Source organism: Zingiber officinale, chromosome 2A (genome assembly GCF_018446385.1).
Source record: "Zingiber officinale cultivar Zhangliang chromosome 2A, Zo_v1.1, whole genome shotgun sequence".
NCBI classification, from domain to species: domain Eukaryota; kingdom Viridiplantae; phylum Streptophyta; class Magnoliopsida; order Zingiberales; family Zingiberaceae; genus Zingiber; species Zingiber officinale.
In genome coordinates this window covers 60,326,942-60,344,199 of record NC_055988.1, presented here as the reverse complement: position 1 = coordinate 60,344,199, position 17,258 = coordinate 60,326,942, and the positions used below count along the sequence as shown (strand labels likewise).

The 17,258-nt window shown below is 40.2% G+C and overlaps 1 protein-coding gene across 1 annotated transcript; it reads left to right on the top strand.

Annotated features, from left to right (window-relative positions):
- The first annotated feature begins 400 nt into the window (after positions 1–400).
- LOC122043676 lies at positions 401–10,025 on the top strand. The gene is made up of 5 exons (XM_042604277.1): positions 401–507; positions 592–736; positions 8,491–9,155; positions 9,240–9,384; positions 9,645–10,025. The coding sequence occupies exons 1-5, from the start codon at positions 401–403 to the stop codon at positions 10,023–10,025; spliced, it is 1,443 nt and encodes a 480-aa protein (XP_042460211.1).
- The last annotated feature ends 7,233 nt before the right edge of the window (positions 10,026–17,258 follow it).

Sequence of the window (17,258 nt, the reverse complement as noted above, 5' to 3'; positions counted from 1 at the left end):
GAAACGATATTTGACTTCATGCAGCTCACAGATGCGGACAAGGTCAGGTGTGCGATATTCATGCTCCGGGATGATGCTCGAGTATGGTGGGAGGGTGCGCGGCTGACTGTAGATCTGACTATTTTGACTTGGGCTGATTTTAAGGAGGTATTCTATGGGAAGTATTTCACCGCTGACAACAGAACACGGTTGGCACGGGAATTCTTGGAGCTCCGCCAGGGAGATCTGTCAGTGGCGGAGTACGTCAGGAGATTTGAGAGAGGATGCTACTGCGTACCCATGATTGCCAGCCAACCAGTGGAGGAGCTGAAGCACTTTACGAAGGATTGAGGCCGGCCATTCGCCATGATGTCGATTATGTCGGGTCACCACATTCAGAGAGGTAGTTGATCGTGCAATGATGTCCGAAAGAGACAGAAACGACATGATCAAGGAAGCGCAGAACAAGAGATTGAGTTATCATGGACGGGATCAACAGGAGTCGGGCCAGAAGTCAACCCCTGATCAGTATCCAGGAAAGTAGCCGTTTAAATAGGCACAACCATGTCAGCAATTTTAGAAGTCAAAAATAGCTGAAGGTACTGCTTCCAGGGTCGAAAACAAGGTTCGTTGTTCCAAGTGCGAGAAGATTCATGTTGGAGAGTGCTTGAATGGAACAGATGTTTACTACATGTCTAAGAAGACAGGGCATTTTGCTAGGGATTGTCCTCAGCTCAAGGAGCCAACCAAAGGAAGGGTATTTGCTATGACTCAAGAGTAGGTGGATTTGGACACAGCTATCATCACAGGTATGATTTATGTTGCTAATATTCCGGCCCATGCATATTGTAACGCCCGGCCTCCCTGCTACCCTAAGGGACGGGGCTACGATACTCTACGTATAAATTTTTCTTTTTAAAACAGCGGAAGACTTAAAATAATTTCCATAGTTTTAATAAAACTTTTCTTTTAAATTTCTTTTGAACTATACTATCACATGACATCAAAATCATAACATCAAATCCAGTGGAACCATAATGTCAAGCCACACATGTTTAGGTATCACAAGTCATAAAATACCAATGCATAGTTCTTTAAAGAAACTTTAAGCAGGTTCTTATTTATTTGGTTGCCTAGCCACTGCCACACACATCTTCGTTGCCCCTCCTGCTGCTCCTCTAACTCATCCAGCTTTTTCCTTTATCTGTGGTACAAGGAAAGTAAGCTATGAGCACTCATGGCTCAGTAAGTTCCTTTCCTACTCACTAAAACCAACAATCAGTACATAATCAAGAATGCATCAACAAGTCATAATCTCAACTAATCATGGCATAACATAGCATTCTATTCAAGCATATCATGCATCATAATATAATCACAACTAGTCCTAGCATATCAAGCATCACCATGGCCGAAACATATACATAGTGCATTGCATAAAACATAGCTAGACATGGCATAACAAACAAGTATCATGGTATATCAAAGCATGGCCGAAACATGTATATCAAAGCATCATACTATGGCCAAAACATGTACATCAAGGCATCATCATATCCATGGCCGAAATCTATATATCAAGCATCAACAAATCCATGGCCGAAACATATAAGGTATAGCATGAACATAACATAATCATACCTTATCATGGCATATCATAATCAAGAGCATAACATGAAACATAGCATAATCATAAGGTGTATGCAATATGATTTTTGAAAACATGTATCCAAAAAACATGTGCATGTCTCATGATCTTTAAAACCATTTTCTTTTACATATATACTTGAAAATAATCTCAACATAAGGGGGATCCCGGCTATGTACCACTTACATATTACGCGCAACCTTGTAGGTCCAAGGTAGCAAGTCTTGAACCCTACGAGGCAAACATACTAGGCCCTTATTCCTAGGGGCACTTAGGAGCCCATCCCTAACGAGGTCCTTAGTCCCCGGGGCGCTTATGGAGCCCACCCTTGGTACAAGCCACTCACATACAAAGTAAAGTACATGTCATACATATCATGTATCATAAAAGCATGCATCACTTAGGCACACATCATATCATAAAAGTATGCATCACTTAGGCATACATCATGTCATAAAAGTATGCATCATTTAGGCATACATCATATCATAAAGGTATGCATCACTTAGGCATACATCATGTCATAAAGGTATGCATCACTTAGGCATACATCATATCATAAAGGTATGCATCACTTAGGCATACATCATGTCATAACAATATGCATCACTTAGGCATAGATCATAAAAACATGCATATCTTAAGCATAAAGCATATCATCAAGCATGCATGATTTAACCACATAGCATATCGTGAAAGCATGCATTTTTTAAGCACTAAACTTAGCATCAAAGCATGCATAATTTAACCACATATCATAACATAAGCATGCATATTTTAAGCACAAAGCATATCATATCATAAAAGCATGCATATCATATCATAATTCATAAATCACAAGCATACATATTAAGCATAAGGGTGTATCTTGTGATTATCCTATCATAGGAAACATGGTATCATATTTATCTTGGTTTTAAGCTTCCTAAACCCTTGTGGCCGAAACCCTTTAGAGCTCAATTTAGGTTAAACACAACATCCAAGCATGTGGCACCTAAATTATCATCATAACATTTTCATAGGAAGCATTATAAACATGATTAACTTAGTTTCTAAGTTCCTCAAGTCCCTAATTTCATATGGACGAAACCTTAAGGTGTGAAACAAGGTTCCATATGACATAAAAGCATGGACAACTTTAAATCATATTTATAACATTTTTACCAAGGAACAAGGTAAACACATTTGACACATTTGAATTAGTTCCTAAGTTCTTTAAGCCCTTAACATATGTCATGGCCGAAATTTAACAAGTTCTCATTAGGGCTACAAACAAGCATACAAGCATGTGAACTTGGACTAACAGTATGTATAAATTCATACAACGCATCATCCAATAGTTATGGCCGAAACATACCCTAGCATCATTTTAGGTCATAAAACAACATATAGCAATTGAACCTTGGCTTTCTACTTATCATATTTCATGTAGAGTGACATGAGCATATTTAATTTAAGTCCTAGGGTTTCTAGGGCATCTAAACCTTCATGGCCGAGACTCACAATGGTCCATTTAGATCATGGAAAAATTATACAAGTATGTGACAAAATCAATACATTATCCTATTTACATAAGAAGTACTTTTAACACATTTGGTTTCATTTCTAAGACCTCTAGGTCTTTTAAACCCTACTTGGCCGAAACTCACAGAATATAAACTTGCTTCAAATAGCCTAAAAGCATGAGAATTTATACAAGTTTCATAGCATGTATAAAGACAAGCATAATGAGTATACATATGAATTGTGTCTTAGGCTTTCTAGGTTTCTTTTTCTCTTTTTCTTTTATTTTTTTTTTCTCATGGACGAAACCTACCATTCTTTAGCTAGGTTTTTAAGTGGCCTAAAGCATGAAAAACCTAAGTAAGTTTCATGGCAAAAGTTACTAAGAAACATATATACAAATTGGTTCATTAATAAGCTAGGACCCCTTGTGGTCATACATGTTATATGTCATGCCACTAATTTTTCTACACCCTAATTAAGCATGAGGGCATTGAAAAACTTTCATATCTAAACAGCACAGAGGTCTTGAGCATATTAAAATTTTGTTTAAGCTTTTCTAAGCTATCCATCTCATCATGGCCGAAAAACCCTAAGAAGGAGTTCATGAAATTCTAGCAATATTCAAGCATACAAATCCTTTAAGATCTTTGTATTCTATCACATGAGCATGGTTATTTAAATTTAAAGGTCTTCCTAACCCTAAACCCTTTCTTGGCCGAAACATATGAGTGGTTTTCTTTTAGTTTCAAATATCTTCTAAGGAAGAAAAACTAATACATAATCCATAATATTTCATAGGGAGAACCTTGTACTAGTTGGGTAAAACAATAAATTTCCCTAGTCTCTTAAGAATATTTTTTGGCTGAAATTCTAGGGTTCAGTACTCCTCTAATCAAGCATCATATAGGTATAAAAGCATGAAGAAGAACCCCTTTACATAGCATAGAAAAATCTATCATGTAGTGAAGACTAGTTTAAACACCATTAGATTTTGAAAGCTCTTCTTGGCCGAATTTTCTCAAACTTGTTTCTAGGTTTTAAAATCCTCATAAAATCTGAAAAGCACATAAAATCCTTGTACCACAGGTGAGGGGAAGCTTACATCCTTTTTCGCTTGTGGATCTAAGGTATGGTGAAGAAGAAGTAGCCTCTTCTTCTAGTTCCTTTCCCTTGATTCCTTTGCTAAGTCCTCCTTGTATCTTAGGCTTTCTTAGGGAAAAATTTGGATTTGGGGCTGAAGATGGAGGAGAGGGGACTGTGGTGTTCTCGGTGAGGGAGAGGATGAATGAGAGAAAATGAGAGAAAAATAGTTTTCTCTTTTCTTGCTCCCTTTTATGTTAAGGGGGAAGAGGTAGCAAACTTAGTTTTTGCTTTCCTTCTCCCTTAGCCCTTTTTTTCTAATTTATTTTTATTTTTATTTGTTTATTTATCCTCATCATTCATGGTGAAATAAGGGGGAATGAATCCCCTTAATTAACCTCTTTTATTTTCGGCAAAATCAAAGAGGAAGAGGGAGAAGAAGGGAGGAAGGCAAGTTGCCTTTCTCTTGCTCTTTACTTGTTTCCTTTTGGCTAGCTTTTACTCTTACCTTTATCATGAGTTTCCCTCCTTTGCTATCAACATATTATTCCTATCCCAACTGGTTATTACCCATTAATTCTATGAAATATAATATAAGAGGTTCAAGGTTCAATCCTTGACCTCTCCCTATTTTTATTTCTTTTTATTTCCTTTTTGGTTCAACTCACTTCCTATTATTTTTCTAAGGCAAAATCCCACATTCATATATTTATCTTACAAGCTTAGTGGGTATTACAGTACCCCGTACCTCATAAAAAGTTCGTCCTCGAACTTTAAAATAGCTCCGGGTACTTTTGTTTCATATCGTCTTCGCGTTCCCAGGTGGCTTCTTCAAATCGTTGATTCCGCCACAAGACTTTTACTAAGGGTATTTCTTTGTTCCTTAACCTCTTGATTTCTCGGTCCAGAATCTGGATGGGTTTACTTTCGTAACTTAAGTCCTCCTGAACCTGTACCGACTGCGGCTCAATTACTTGATCTGTGCTGGGAATACACTTCTTGAGCATCGATACATGGAACACATTGTGAATGGCTGCCATGTCTGGAGGTAGTTCTAGTCTATATGCGACTTGGCCCACTCTTTCCAAAATCCGGTACGGTCCTACGTATCGGGGCTTAACTTGCTCTTCTTTCCGAACCTCATTATCCCTTTCATGGGGGATACTTTAAGGAATACTAAGTCTCCGATGTTGAATTCTAGCGGCCTGCGCCGTTTATCGGCATAATTCTTCTGCCGACTCTGAGCAGTTTCTATTCGTTGACGGATCTTTTGTATAGCTCGGGTGGTGTCATCAATAAGTTTCGTTCGGAACCCCATTTCCTTCTTTTCACCACTTTCATACCAGCATATAGGAGATCTACACTTCCTCCCATATAGAGCTTCGTAAGGTGTCATTCCAATAGTAGCTTGGTAGCTATTATTGTAGGCGAATTCTGCCAGGTATAAATATCGGCACCAGCTCCCCTTGAAATCCAGGGCACAAGCTCTTAACATATCTTCCAATATTTGATTTACTCTTTCAGTCTGTCCATCAGTTTGTGGGTGGAAGGCTGTGCTAAACAACAACTTCGTGCCGAGGGCCTTCTGAACGCACTCCCAAAAGTGCGAGATAAAACGTCCGTCTCTATCAGAAATAATGGTCTTAGGGATACCATGTAATCTAACAATTTCCTTAACATATAGCTGAGCTAGTTGTTCAATTGAATAAGTCATCTTGATCGCCAAAAAGTGTGCAGACTTTGTCAGTCTGTCCACGATCGCCCATATAGCATCATACCCGTTTGTCGTCTTGGGTAGACCTGAAATGAAATCCATGGAGATTTCTTCCCATTTCCATTCTGGAATTTGGACAGGTTGTAATAATCCGCCGGGTCTCTGGTGTTCAGCTTTTACCCTTTGGCACGTCAGACAAGTACTGACGTACTGAGCCACTTCTCTTTTCATACCGGACCACCAAAATTTCTTTTTCAGGTCCTGGTACATCTTAGTGGAACCCGGGTGCATTGCATAAGGCATTGTATGGGCTTCTTCCAGTATCTTCTTTTGCAACTCTGGATCCTCTGGAATACATAATCGATCCCTGAGGTATAATATTCCATCGTCTGCGATACGGAACCCGTCATTCTTTCCTTCTGCGGTCTCTTGTTTAATTCTTTGAAGGCTCGGGTCTCTGGTTTGCTTCTCTAACATGTTCTCGAATAACGTTGGTGTTATGGTGATGGTAGAGAGTCGTCCGGACATGGTTTCAACTAATGGATACGAAACATGTTTCAGTTTCTGGATGGATTCCCTTATTAGTTCGCTTTCAGCATTGAATAAAAATTCTAACATACTGACTGAAATTAGATATCTGACCTGTGACGATAGTAGAGGCGTTCGCCACGTCATCCTGAGCGAGAGAGTAGACTCTGGCATTGGTCATAGTGGGAGGGGCTTCTAATCTTCCTTGGCTGATTGAAGTCCCTTCTATGGCAGCTTGCATCTGGTGAAGCTGTGCGGGGGCACTCCTGTTCTGGAAGTTCTGCGAAGGTAGTGCCTGAGACTGAGTAGGGCAATTTCTCGCCAAATGACCTTCCCCTCCGCAGTTGTAGCACTTTTTGGTGCTCAGAAGACATACTCCAGAATGCATGTTCCCACATGTGGCACACTGAGGGTACTTAGTCTGCTTATTGGCCGGACCACCTTTTGTTTTATTCCACTATTTCCTCTTTCCACTTGAGTTTCCTTTCCTGTCAGTTCTGGTACTGTACGATTTTTGTCCTCCGGTCAGTGCTTGGTTTTTGCCCTTATTCATTGCTTCCTGATAGTGCTCAGTAATCAGGGCGCTGCTGACTAGCTCCTCTGCAGTCTGCGGTCTATTAACTCCGCCGGCTACGTTCAGAGCTATCTCCGGTCGGAGCATCTTTAACATTAACCGGACCCTTTCTTTTTCGGTTCGGACCAGTTCTGGGCACAGTCGGGCTAGGCGGTTGAACCTCTTAACGGCTTCGTTAACTGACAGATCACCTTGCCGGAACTCAGTGAACTCGTCATAGTGCTTGTTGGTCACTCGCATATGGAAGAATTCCTCTAAGAACTCTGTCTCAAAATCTATCCACTGCATTTGGTTGATTTGTCTTTTTGCCTTTACTCTGTCCCACCACATCCGGGCATCTCCGGTAAGACAGAACGATGCGCATTTGACCTTCTCGTGTTCAGGCCAATCCAATAATTTCATTATGTTCTCCACGGTTTTGAGCCAGGCTTGCGCATCCCATGGTTCACAGTTTCCCGAGAATGCTTCCGGCTTAAGCCTTTGCCACTGAATCAGATAGGCCTCTTGTCGGACCATCGGAGTAGGGGCTGCCGGGGGCACTGGTGCAGCTGTAGGTACAACAGGTAGTGGATTCACCGGTGGGGTGACTGGGTTGCCTTGCTGACCCATCAAGGTAGTGATCAGCTACTGTTGCTCTGCGATATGATGTTGGAGGTCTGCGACTACCTGTGTCAGATCTGGTGGAGTCACTGTTCCTCCGGTTCGGGCATTGCGTGTCCTAACCATGTTTATCTAAATACGGACAAACAGACTAGTGTAAGTGGTTATCGTTTTTAGCCAATCTAACATATTGTTTTGTTTCTATCTATTTGTTCTGGTATTATTCCTAACCTACCAATATGTAATCCTAATCTAAATTACAGGTGAGGATGTGCCTCTAGACACGACGGAGGGCCTATGGACGGAGTAGGCGAGGAGACGGGATGGACGCATGGCGCTGTCTGGATATTAGGAGTGTTGAGCTTATTTTCTTCATGGGAAGGGTTTTTTTGCTTTGGAGATGTCAGGGGTTCATGGTTGGGTTCCTCTTTGCCCTTGTGTGAGATGTTGGATTTTATTTTCGATAAAATGAAACGCTTGGTTTGGTATCATGTTACCAGTATATGCTTAGTTTGTGTTTAGTGGGTTGATGCTTCCGATTTAAAAAAAAAACTGAGATTTACTCATGGGATGTTTCAGTTGGTATCAAAGCGACACTCCTAAGGGACTGCATGTGCCAACCATCTTGGCAACAAGTTTGTAAGATTTATGTTAATTTAGTTCTTTATTTAATGTGATAACTTAGTCATGCTATGAGTGATATACTGATATGTATTTATGGGATACGAATGAGATTAAATTGGAAATATATAGGATATGGCGGGTTGAAGGAACAACAGTGAGTTAGGTGGTCAGAGCAACCAGTTTCTAGAGGGACTCACTGCACTCCTAAAGGAGTAGAATCGTATTCATGGGGAACAGATTCAGCAGTTACTACAGAACAGGGAGCAAGAGAGAGTATCCGAGCATTCAACAGTTAGAGTGCAGCTCGTCTACAAACAATTCCGGGAACTCGGACCCACAGAGTTTAAAGGCACTACAGATCCGATCGCTGCAGAGGGATGTATCCGATCTCTGAAAATGATCTATGATTTTATGCAACTTACGGACGCGGATAAGGTTAGGTGCGCGATATTCATGCTCCGGGACGATGCTCGAGTATGGTGGGAGGGTGCACGACTAACTGTGGACTTGACTACGTTGACTTGGGCTGATTTTAAGGAGATATTCTACGGGAAATACTTCACCGTTGACAACAGAACACGGTTGGCACAGGAATTCTTGGAGCTCCGCCAAGGAGATCTGTCGGTGGCGGAGTACGTCAGAAGATTTGAGAGAGGATGCTACTTCGTACCCATGATTGCCAGCCCACCAGTGGAGGAGCTGAAGCACTTTACAGAAGGATTGAGGGCGGCCATTCGCCATGATGTCAGATTATGTCGGGTCACCACATTCAGAGAGGTAGTTGATCAGGCACTGATGTCCGAAAGAGACAGAAACGACATGATCAAGGAAGCGCAGAACAAGAGATTGAGTTATTATGGACGGGATCAACAGGAGTCGGGCCAGAAGTCAACCCCTGATCAGTATCCAGGAAAGTAGCCGTTTAAATAGGCACAACCATGTCAGCAATTTTAGAAGTCAAAAATAGCTGAAGGTACTGCTTCCAGGGTCGAAAACAAGGTTCGTTGTTCCAAGTGCGAGAAGATTCATGTTGGAGAGTGCTTGAATGGAACAGATGTTTACTACATGTCTAAGAAGACAGGGTATTTTGCTAGGGATTGTCCTCAGCTCAAGGAGCCAACCAAAGGAAGGGTATTTGCTATGACTCAAGAGTAGGTGGATTTGGACACAGCTATCATCACAGGTATGATTTATGTTGCTAATATTCCGGCCCATGCATATAGATTCTGGAGCTACACATTCGTTCATATCAGTGGCTTACATTATGAAACTTGACATTATACCTGAACGAATGGTTACAGGATATAGTGTGTCATTACTGTCAGGGGAGGAATTACATAGTAACATGATAGTAAAGAACTGCCAAATGATGATGCAAAATCATATGGTAGGCGCAAGAGTTTGATGTGATTCTCGGAATGGACTGGCTGGTTCGGTATGAGGCAGTCATTGATTGCAAACAACAAACGGTTAAGTTGAAGCTACCAAATGAAGAATTCTTTATTTTTCATGCAGTTCCACAACTGGCCATTCCCCACGTAATTTCTGTATGTAAAGCCCAACAGATGCTAAGTAAGGGATGTGAGGGTCTTCTCGTCAACATTATGGTTAAATCAGAGACTCGACGACCAAGTTTGGAGGAGGTGGAGGTAGCTCGTGATTTTCCAGAAGTGTTCCCAGAGGATATTGCAGGGCTACCCTCGGATCGCGAGGTGGAGTTTGGAAAAGAACTGTTACCGGGAACCACCCCAGCGTCAAAAGCACCATACTGACTGGCACCTACTGAAATGAAAGAACTAAAGGAGTAGTTGCAGGAGCTATTGGACAAGGGTTTCATCCGACCAAGCGTATCGTCATGGGGAGCACCGGTGTTGTTTGTACGGAAGAAAGAGGGGAGTATGCCTGTGCATTGATTACCGGGAGCTGAATCGGGTCTTCCAATCTTACTTAGACCAAGTTGTTATTGTCTTCATTGATGACATACTAATTTACTCATGGAATTGTCAGGGGCATCATTTGCATTTAGTAACAGTGCTGCAAACATTGAAGGATCAGCGTCTGTATGCAAAATTTAGTAAGTGTCATTTTTGGTTAAGTTAGATACCATTTCTGGGGCACATAGTCTCGAAGAAGGGGATAGAAGTGGATCTGGCCAAAGTGGAGGAAATCCAGAATTGGAGTACACCAAAGAATGCTACTGAAATTCGGAGTGTCTTGGGGTTAGCAGGCTATTACCGGAGGTTCATATGGAATTTCTCACGAATTGCTCTACCCTTGACTTCGCTAACCAAGAAGGGGGTAAGATATGAATGGACAAAGTGGTGCAAGAAAAGTTATGAGGAGTTGAAAGAAAGATTGACGACGTCGCCTGTGCTTACGATAACGGATGGCTCTGGATGGTTTGTGGTGTACACTGACGCCTCCAAAACTGGACTAGGAGCTGTGCTGATGCAGAACAGGAAGGTCATTGCATATGCCTCACGCCAGTTGAAGGTGCACGAGAAAAACTATCCCACCCATGATCTGGAGCTAGCGGCAGTCATATTTGCTCTAAAGATTTGAAGGCATTACCTTTATGGGGAACGCTGCGAGATTTTTACAGACCACAAGAGTTTGAAATATTTCTTCACACAGAAGGAACTGAATATGAGACAAAGGTGGTGGCTTGAGCTGGTGAAGGACTAGGACTGTAATATCAGTTACCATCCGGGCAAGGCTAATGTTGTGGTAGACGCACTGAGCCGCAAATCTGCAATGTTGACGCAATTAACTACCTAGCAGCAATTGATATCAAAATTCCAACGGCTGAGTCTAGAGGTGGTAACGGCGAAGGAGCAACTTAGATTGTCAGCAATGACCATAACATCAAACTTATTGGACCAAATTCAGAAAGGACATATAGTGGATCCACAGCTAGCAGAATGGAAGCGAAGAGACGAGGAAAGGGGGCAGGCTATTTACACACCCATGGGTGGAGTGGTGCTATACAAGGGCCGCATTTGGGTACCTAAGACGAGGACTCTCCGAGAGGATCTCATGAATGAAGCTCACAACACTCCATATTCCACCCATCATGGAAACACAAAATTGTACAAGGATATGCAATTACTGTATTGGTGGCCAGGTATGAAAAAGGATATAGTCAAAGTAGTGCACAAATGTCTCACCTGTCAACAAGTAAAGACTGAGCATCAGAGACCAGCAGGATTGTTGGAGCCACTCCCGATTCCTGTCTGGAAATGGGAAGAGATCGCCATGGATTTTGTGGTGGGATTACCCACCACACCTAGAGGATCAAACGCTGTGTGGGTTATCGTGGATCAGTTGACTAAGTCGGCCCACTTTCTACCAGTAAAAACCACCTTTACAATGATACAGTATGTGGAACTGTACATAAGGGAGGTAGTACGACTACATGGGGTTCCGGTTCAGATTGTGTCAGACAAAGACCCAAAGTTTACCTCCAGATTCTGGGAAAGTTAGCATTGAGGATTGGGTACAAGACTCACTCTTAGCGCTGCTTTCAATTCACAGATAGATGGCCAGTCCGAACAGGTGATCTAAATTTTAGAGGATCTGTTGCTGGCATGTATGATGGACTTTAAAGGGAACTAGGAGACAAAACTACCTTTAATAGAATTTACCTACAATAACAGTTATCAGGCCACGATAAAGATGGCTCTGTATGAAGCATTATATGGAAGAAAGTGTCGAATGCCCCTGCATTGGGATGAGGTCGACGAGAGAGCAGTGCTGGGCCCGGATATAGTAAACCATACTGTGGACTTGGTGGCCAAGATCCGGGACAGAATGCAAGCAGCACAAAGGTGTCAAAAGAGTTATGCTGACCTACGATGAAGAGACATAGAATTTGCGGTGGGGGACCATGTATTCCTCAAGGTGTCACCACTGAAGGGGGTGCTGAGGTTTGGAAGGAAGGGGAAGCTCAGTCCAAGATATATTGGACCATTTGAGGTGTTGGATCGGGTTGGGACCCGAGCATACCGGCTTGCCCTACCACCCAACCTATCGGGGGTTCATAATGTGTTCCATATATCCATGCTTAGAAGGTACCTCTCTAACCCCTCTCATATAATTAGTCATGAGACGGTGCAGTGGATGCCAGATCTATCCTACGATGAACGACCGAAACGGATCCTTGATTGTCAAGTCCGGAATCTGAGGAACAAGGAGATCAAGATGGTGAATGTCTTATGGGAAAATCAGTCAATGGAGGGGGCCACCTAGGAAACCAAACAAGACATGCGTAATCGCTACCCGGAATTATTTGGTAAGTCAAATTTCGTGGATGAAATTCTTATAAGGGGGGGGGGGGGGGGGGGGGGAGAGAGAGAATTGTAAAGTCTCCTAGAGCGTTAAACAAGGAATTAGTTGGGAAAAAATGAATTTAAAATTTAATTAATTTCTCGTCACCATCTCCCTGCCCGATCGCCGACCCTTCTCTTCTTTCCATTTTTCCCGAGTCGACAGAGCCACTCGTCGCGCCATTTCGCTGCCTAGCTGAGCTTCGCGGGTGGCGCCACAGCTGACGGGGCACAACGCGATGACGAGTGGAGGCTAGACGAAGAAGGAAGGGAAGGCAAGTGTATCTATTGTAAAAACATGAGATCTGTGAGGTATGGAGGGGTGGAAAACCTAGGGAGGGTGAGGTTTGGTATGGATTTCGACTGTTTTCTTCTTGTGGCTGTTCTGATGAGATTTCCTTGGAGATGTTCCGATTTGCTTCATTTGTATATGCTTTTGATTGTTTTTCTTGTGGATGCATTCGATCGGTTTTTCTTGTGAATGTTACGGACTAGCTTTGCCTTGGTAGAGCTGTGTTTTGGTTTGAGGATTTGGCTGAAGGTTTTGTTTGGTATTCGATGAGTTTGGATTGAGGTTGAACCTTGAGTTTTCAGTGAAGATTGGAGATTAGTGTGCTGTGCGTTAAGCTGCATGATACCTATTTGTTTTAATGTTAGATTGAGTTAATTGTGGGAATGAGCTCTGAATGAAGTTTTGGATTCAGCTAAGGCTTTTCATGAAGATTTGGAATTGATTTTGTGAGTTCTGTGGTTTTGTTTTCTCTTTGAAATCCTTGATTTTGTGAGTTCTGTGGTTTTGTTTCCTCTTTGAAATCCTTGGATAGATTCACTCAATACACTTACTTTGTTGCATGATATGGTTAATGAGTTTTGATTCGAAGATTTTGTGAAAAACTTGGGGTATTATTTGGGTCGTTCCAATAATGTTGTAGAAAGATCTTTGTTGACCTATTGGAGGAGGTGTTTTTCATGATGTTTGTTAGATTGAATAGTTTTGATAGCAAGTTTTCTTTTGGTGATTTATATTGTTCGGACTTCTTCTGGGCAAATGGTTGTTGTGAATCCATGGAATGAATTGTTAATTTTGTGATTTTCACTTGATGGATGAATTTGAATTGATTACTGGTAAATGGAAACTTCCATGGGTATTGACTGCTTTTCCCTTAAGCTTATGGTATTGTATTGAAAGCTTAGTTCCTAATTATCAGTTTTGTTGCATTTTAATATTTGCTGCCACTCATCGGTTAAGTTATCAATTTAAAATTTATTCCTGTTCACAAACCTTCTTATGGTATGTGTAGCTTGGATACGGAAGAATATGGTAAATGAGCATGTCTACAGAATATTGATGAACTGAGTTAATGTTTTGATTATGTTATGGGTAGAATAAGTTTTATGTGGCTAGTGGGTTGAATATGAGCATATGTGGTAGCAGTACGAGATGGGTGACCCGAGATGAGCTCCGGGGAGGGCCCATCCAAACTTGACTGATACTGTAATTTATTACTAGCTGCGGCTATATGACTACATGTTCTCTCGGAAGTACCTCTAGGTTCATGGGACTGTTGACTGGCTCTAATTGTGGTTATCGGATATGTGACATATTCACCATTATTAGCTATGTAGGAACTTTATGTACCGCATTTTCTTTCTCTGATTTACAACAACTCAGATATGTTTTTGTCATCTAATTTCTACCTCTACTATTTTATGGATGACATGTTTGATCACATGAGATTATACTTGCTGGGTTGTTTACTCATGATGCCTTCACAGGTGAGGATGTGTCTCTGGACATGACAGAGGGCCTACGGACGGAGTAGGTGAGGAGACAGGATGGACGCATGGCATTGTCTGGATATTATGAGTGTTGAGCTTATTTTCTTCATGGGAAGGGGTTTTGCTTTGGAGATGTCAGGGGTTCATGGTTGGGTTCCTCTTTGCTAAACTCTTGTGTGAGATGTTTGATTTTATTTCCGATAAAATGAAACGCTTAGTTTGGTATCATGTTACCAGTATATGCTTAGTTTGTGTTTAGCGGGTTGATGCTTCCGATTTTTTTTTAAAAAACTGAGAGTTAGTCATGGGATATTTCATTAACCTTGACTCAGGGAAAATTACACCAACAATCTCCCAATTTTTGAAGTTTGATAATACGTTTAAGTTGGGCTCATCTACTAGCCTCAACGTCTTATTCATGCCAAAGCATGAATGAGAGTTTCCTTTATCATCCCCCTTTACCAAGAGAATAATCTCCTCCTTTTGGTAAATGAAGGTTTTTAAAGTTAAACCCTACATTCTCCTCCTTTGGTACACATCAAAAACTCTCCCCTTAAAGAGTTATCTACATGTTGTTCACAACCTCACTTGTTGTTCACAACATCACAATGAAGATCTCATACCCTTCATTTATTTCCAAATGCACATCCTAGAGCATATACTCATCATCAATGTTCATTCTAGAGCATCACAATAATGAAGTTTTCCCACCTTCTATTGTTTTATTGTTTGAAAGAAAATTTAAATCATATCTTTAAGGAGTAGCTCCCCCTCAAAACATGCTCCAATCTTCTTCCATTGCACCAACAATGACTTGAAATTCCAAAACCTTTAGGAAATCCAAAATTTGAAGTTTTGAGGTTTAAAATTCAACTTTGAAACCAAACCGCATCCTAAATTTCATGTTAATTTTCTTTAACCATTCTATTTTTTTTTTCATCGAGAAAAATCACCCTTAACTATTCATAAATGAATTTCTTAGGATTAGGGAAGATTAACATGACTAAATATGGCTTAATGGACTCATATCAGACTATTTTAGCCAAAATTAGCTTTTCCAATCTATCGATGTTGGGATTCAATCGATCAAAACCATTCAATTGATCAGCTAATTAATTTTGTGAGCTTTTGTTCGTTAAAAAACACTTGAATTAATCAACTAACCAATCAAGTAAGGGTCAATCAATTACCTAATCAATTCCAAGAGCTTCTGCTCGTAGAAAACCTAGTTCAATCGATCAACTGATCAATTGAATATGCCTAATCGATTAGCTGATCGATTGGGTTTCTGATATTTCTAAAATCAACTTTTAACCAAATTTTAGAAATTCCTAAATAATTTCATATTTATCAAAAATTCACAAAATCTTACATAGACATTATTTATACCACATACTATCATAGAAAAAATAGTTTTCTAAGAAAATAATTCTTATTTTTTAAAGATTGACACAAAACTTGAAATCATTAAAACTTCAATATTTTGCTCTAGTTTGTGTTTCATCAAGGTTTTTCAAAAGCATTTTGAAATGATTTTTAAAATCAATTTGCAATCATGTTCCTTGGATTAAATGCCCATAACTTATACTCTAGCTTTCCCAATGATTGGATAATACATAATCTAAGTGTCTTGATGATATTGAAACTCAAAAATATACACTAAATCAACATTTTGAGTTTTGTTAATCCACCTAACATCTCATCTATATCTAATGTGTACTAAAGCACATAGAGTACACATTAGATAACTAAATGTCACTACCCTTAATTACAAGAATTTAAAGTAAATTGTGTACTAAATCACATAGAGTACCTTAATCTAAGGGATCATGTATATTTATCTAGACATTTAAATTTTGATCATCCACTTAGGATGTCATTTGATAACTAAATGTCATTGCTCTTAATTACAAGAATTTAAAGTAATGCATGATCATTTATGACATACATCAAGGATGAGTAATTTTTAAAAGAAAACATACTATAGCTACATGATAATGAGACATGTGATATCTTCATAAAAATATGAATGCATAATATGATGTCATGACATATGATAGGCAAGCAAACATGGCAATTTAGCACAAAGAGGATACCTACATTTTCATCTAAGTTTTTCTATCCTTAAACTATTTGCTAAGCTAAACCTAACTTTGCCCTTTTTTCAAGAAAATTTCAAAATCCAAACTTGACATTTCTTTGCCTTTATCCTAATTGTGTAAATTTTAATTGAGTCCAAATTTTTAAATTTTGACACATTTACTCTTTCAAAGAATAAACAATTAATCCTTCTCATTTTCAAGGTGTAACAATTCCTTGAAAATGCCCCCCAAAGTACCAACTTTATCGAGGTTGTGTTAACTACCCTTCCAATTAGAGTTACACTCTTAGGAATCCAAAACCTATTGCTGCTCTTTGAGTATTTTAGGTACTCACTAGGGATAATTTTCCTTGATACCTTCCTAGGGACCTTTCTAGGCTTCTTGGAAGCCTTGGTCATATTAGTCTCGTCACAGTCAACTCTAGGGATAACTTCCCTTGTGACCTTCTAAGTGACTTTCTTAGACTTCTTAGAAGTCTTAGTCACATTCGTCCTTGCAAGGTTACTTCTAGGGATAACTTTCCTTGTTACCTTCACTTGACTCTTATACTTAGGGTGAGTCCCATAGGTATATGAAACTCTATGATAAGAAGGCACATCCTTCTTGGCTTTTAGGTTTGTAACCAAAACCGCTCCTACTATTGAATGGATCTTGCCTATGTATTCCTAGATTTTGTTCATTTGACCCATTAAAGATATTTTCTATTTTTTAGGTCTTTTCTAATTTATCTAGTCTTGACCTCACAACTTGATTTCCCATCCTTAAATCCTTTGATGTGGATTTTTCTAGATTTCCTTGC

Coding starts and splice junctions, on each gene's coding strand:
- LOC122043676 (XM_042604277.1), top strand. CDS start 401: ATGTCCGAAAGAGACAGAAACGACATGATCAAGGAAGCGCAGAACAAG. Junction 508..591: donor CAGAAGTCAACCCCTGATCA/GTATCCAGGAAA, acceptor TACTGCTTCCAG/GGTCGAAAACAAGGTTCGTT. Junction 9,385..9,644: donor AGGAGCCAACCAAAGGAAGG/GTATTTGCTATG, acceptor ATCATATGGTAG/GCGCAAGAGTTTGATGTGAT.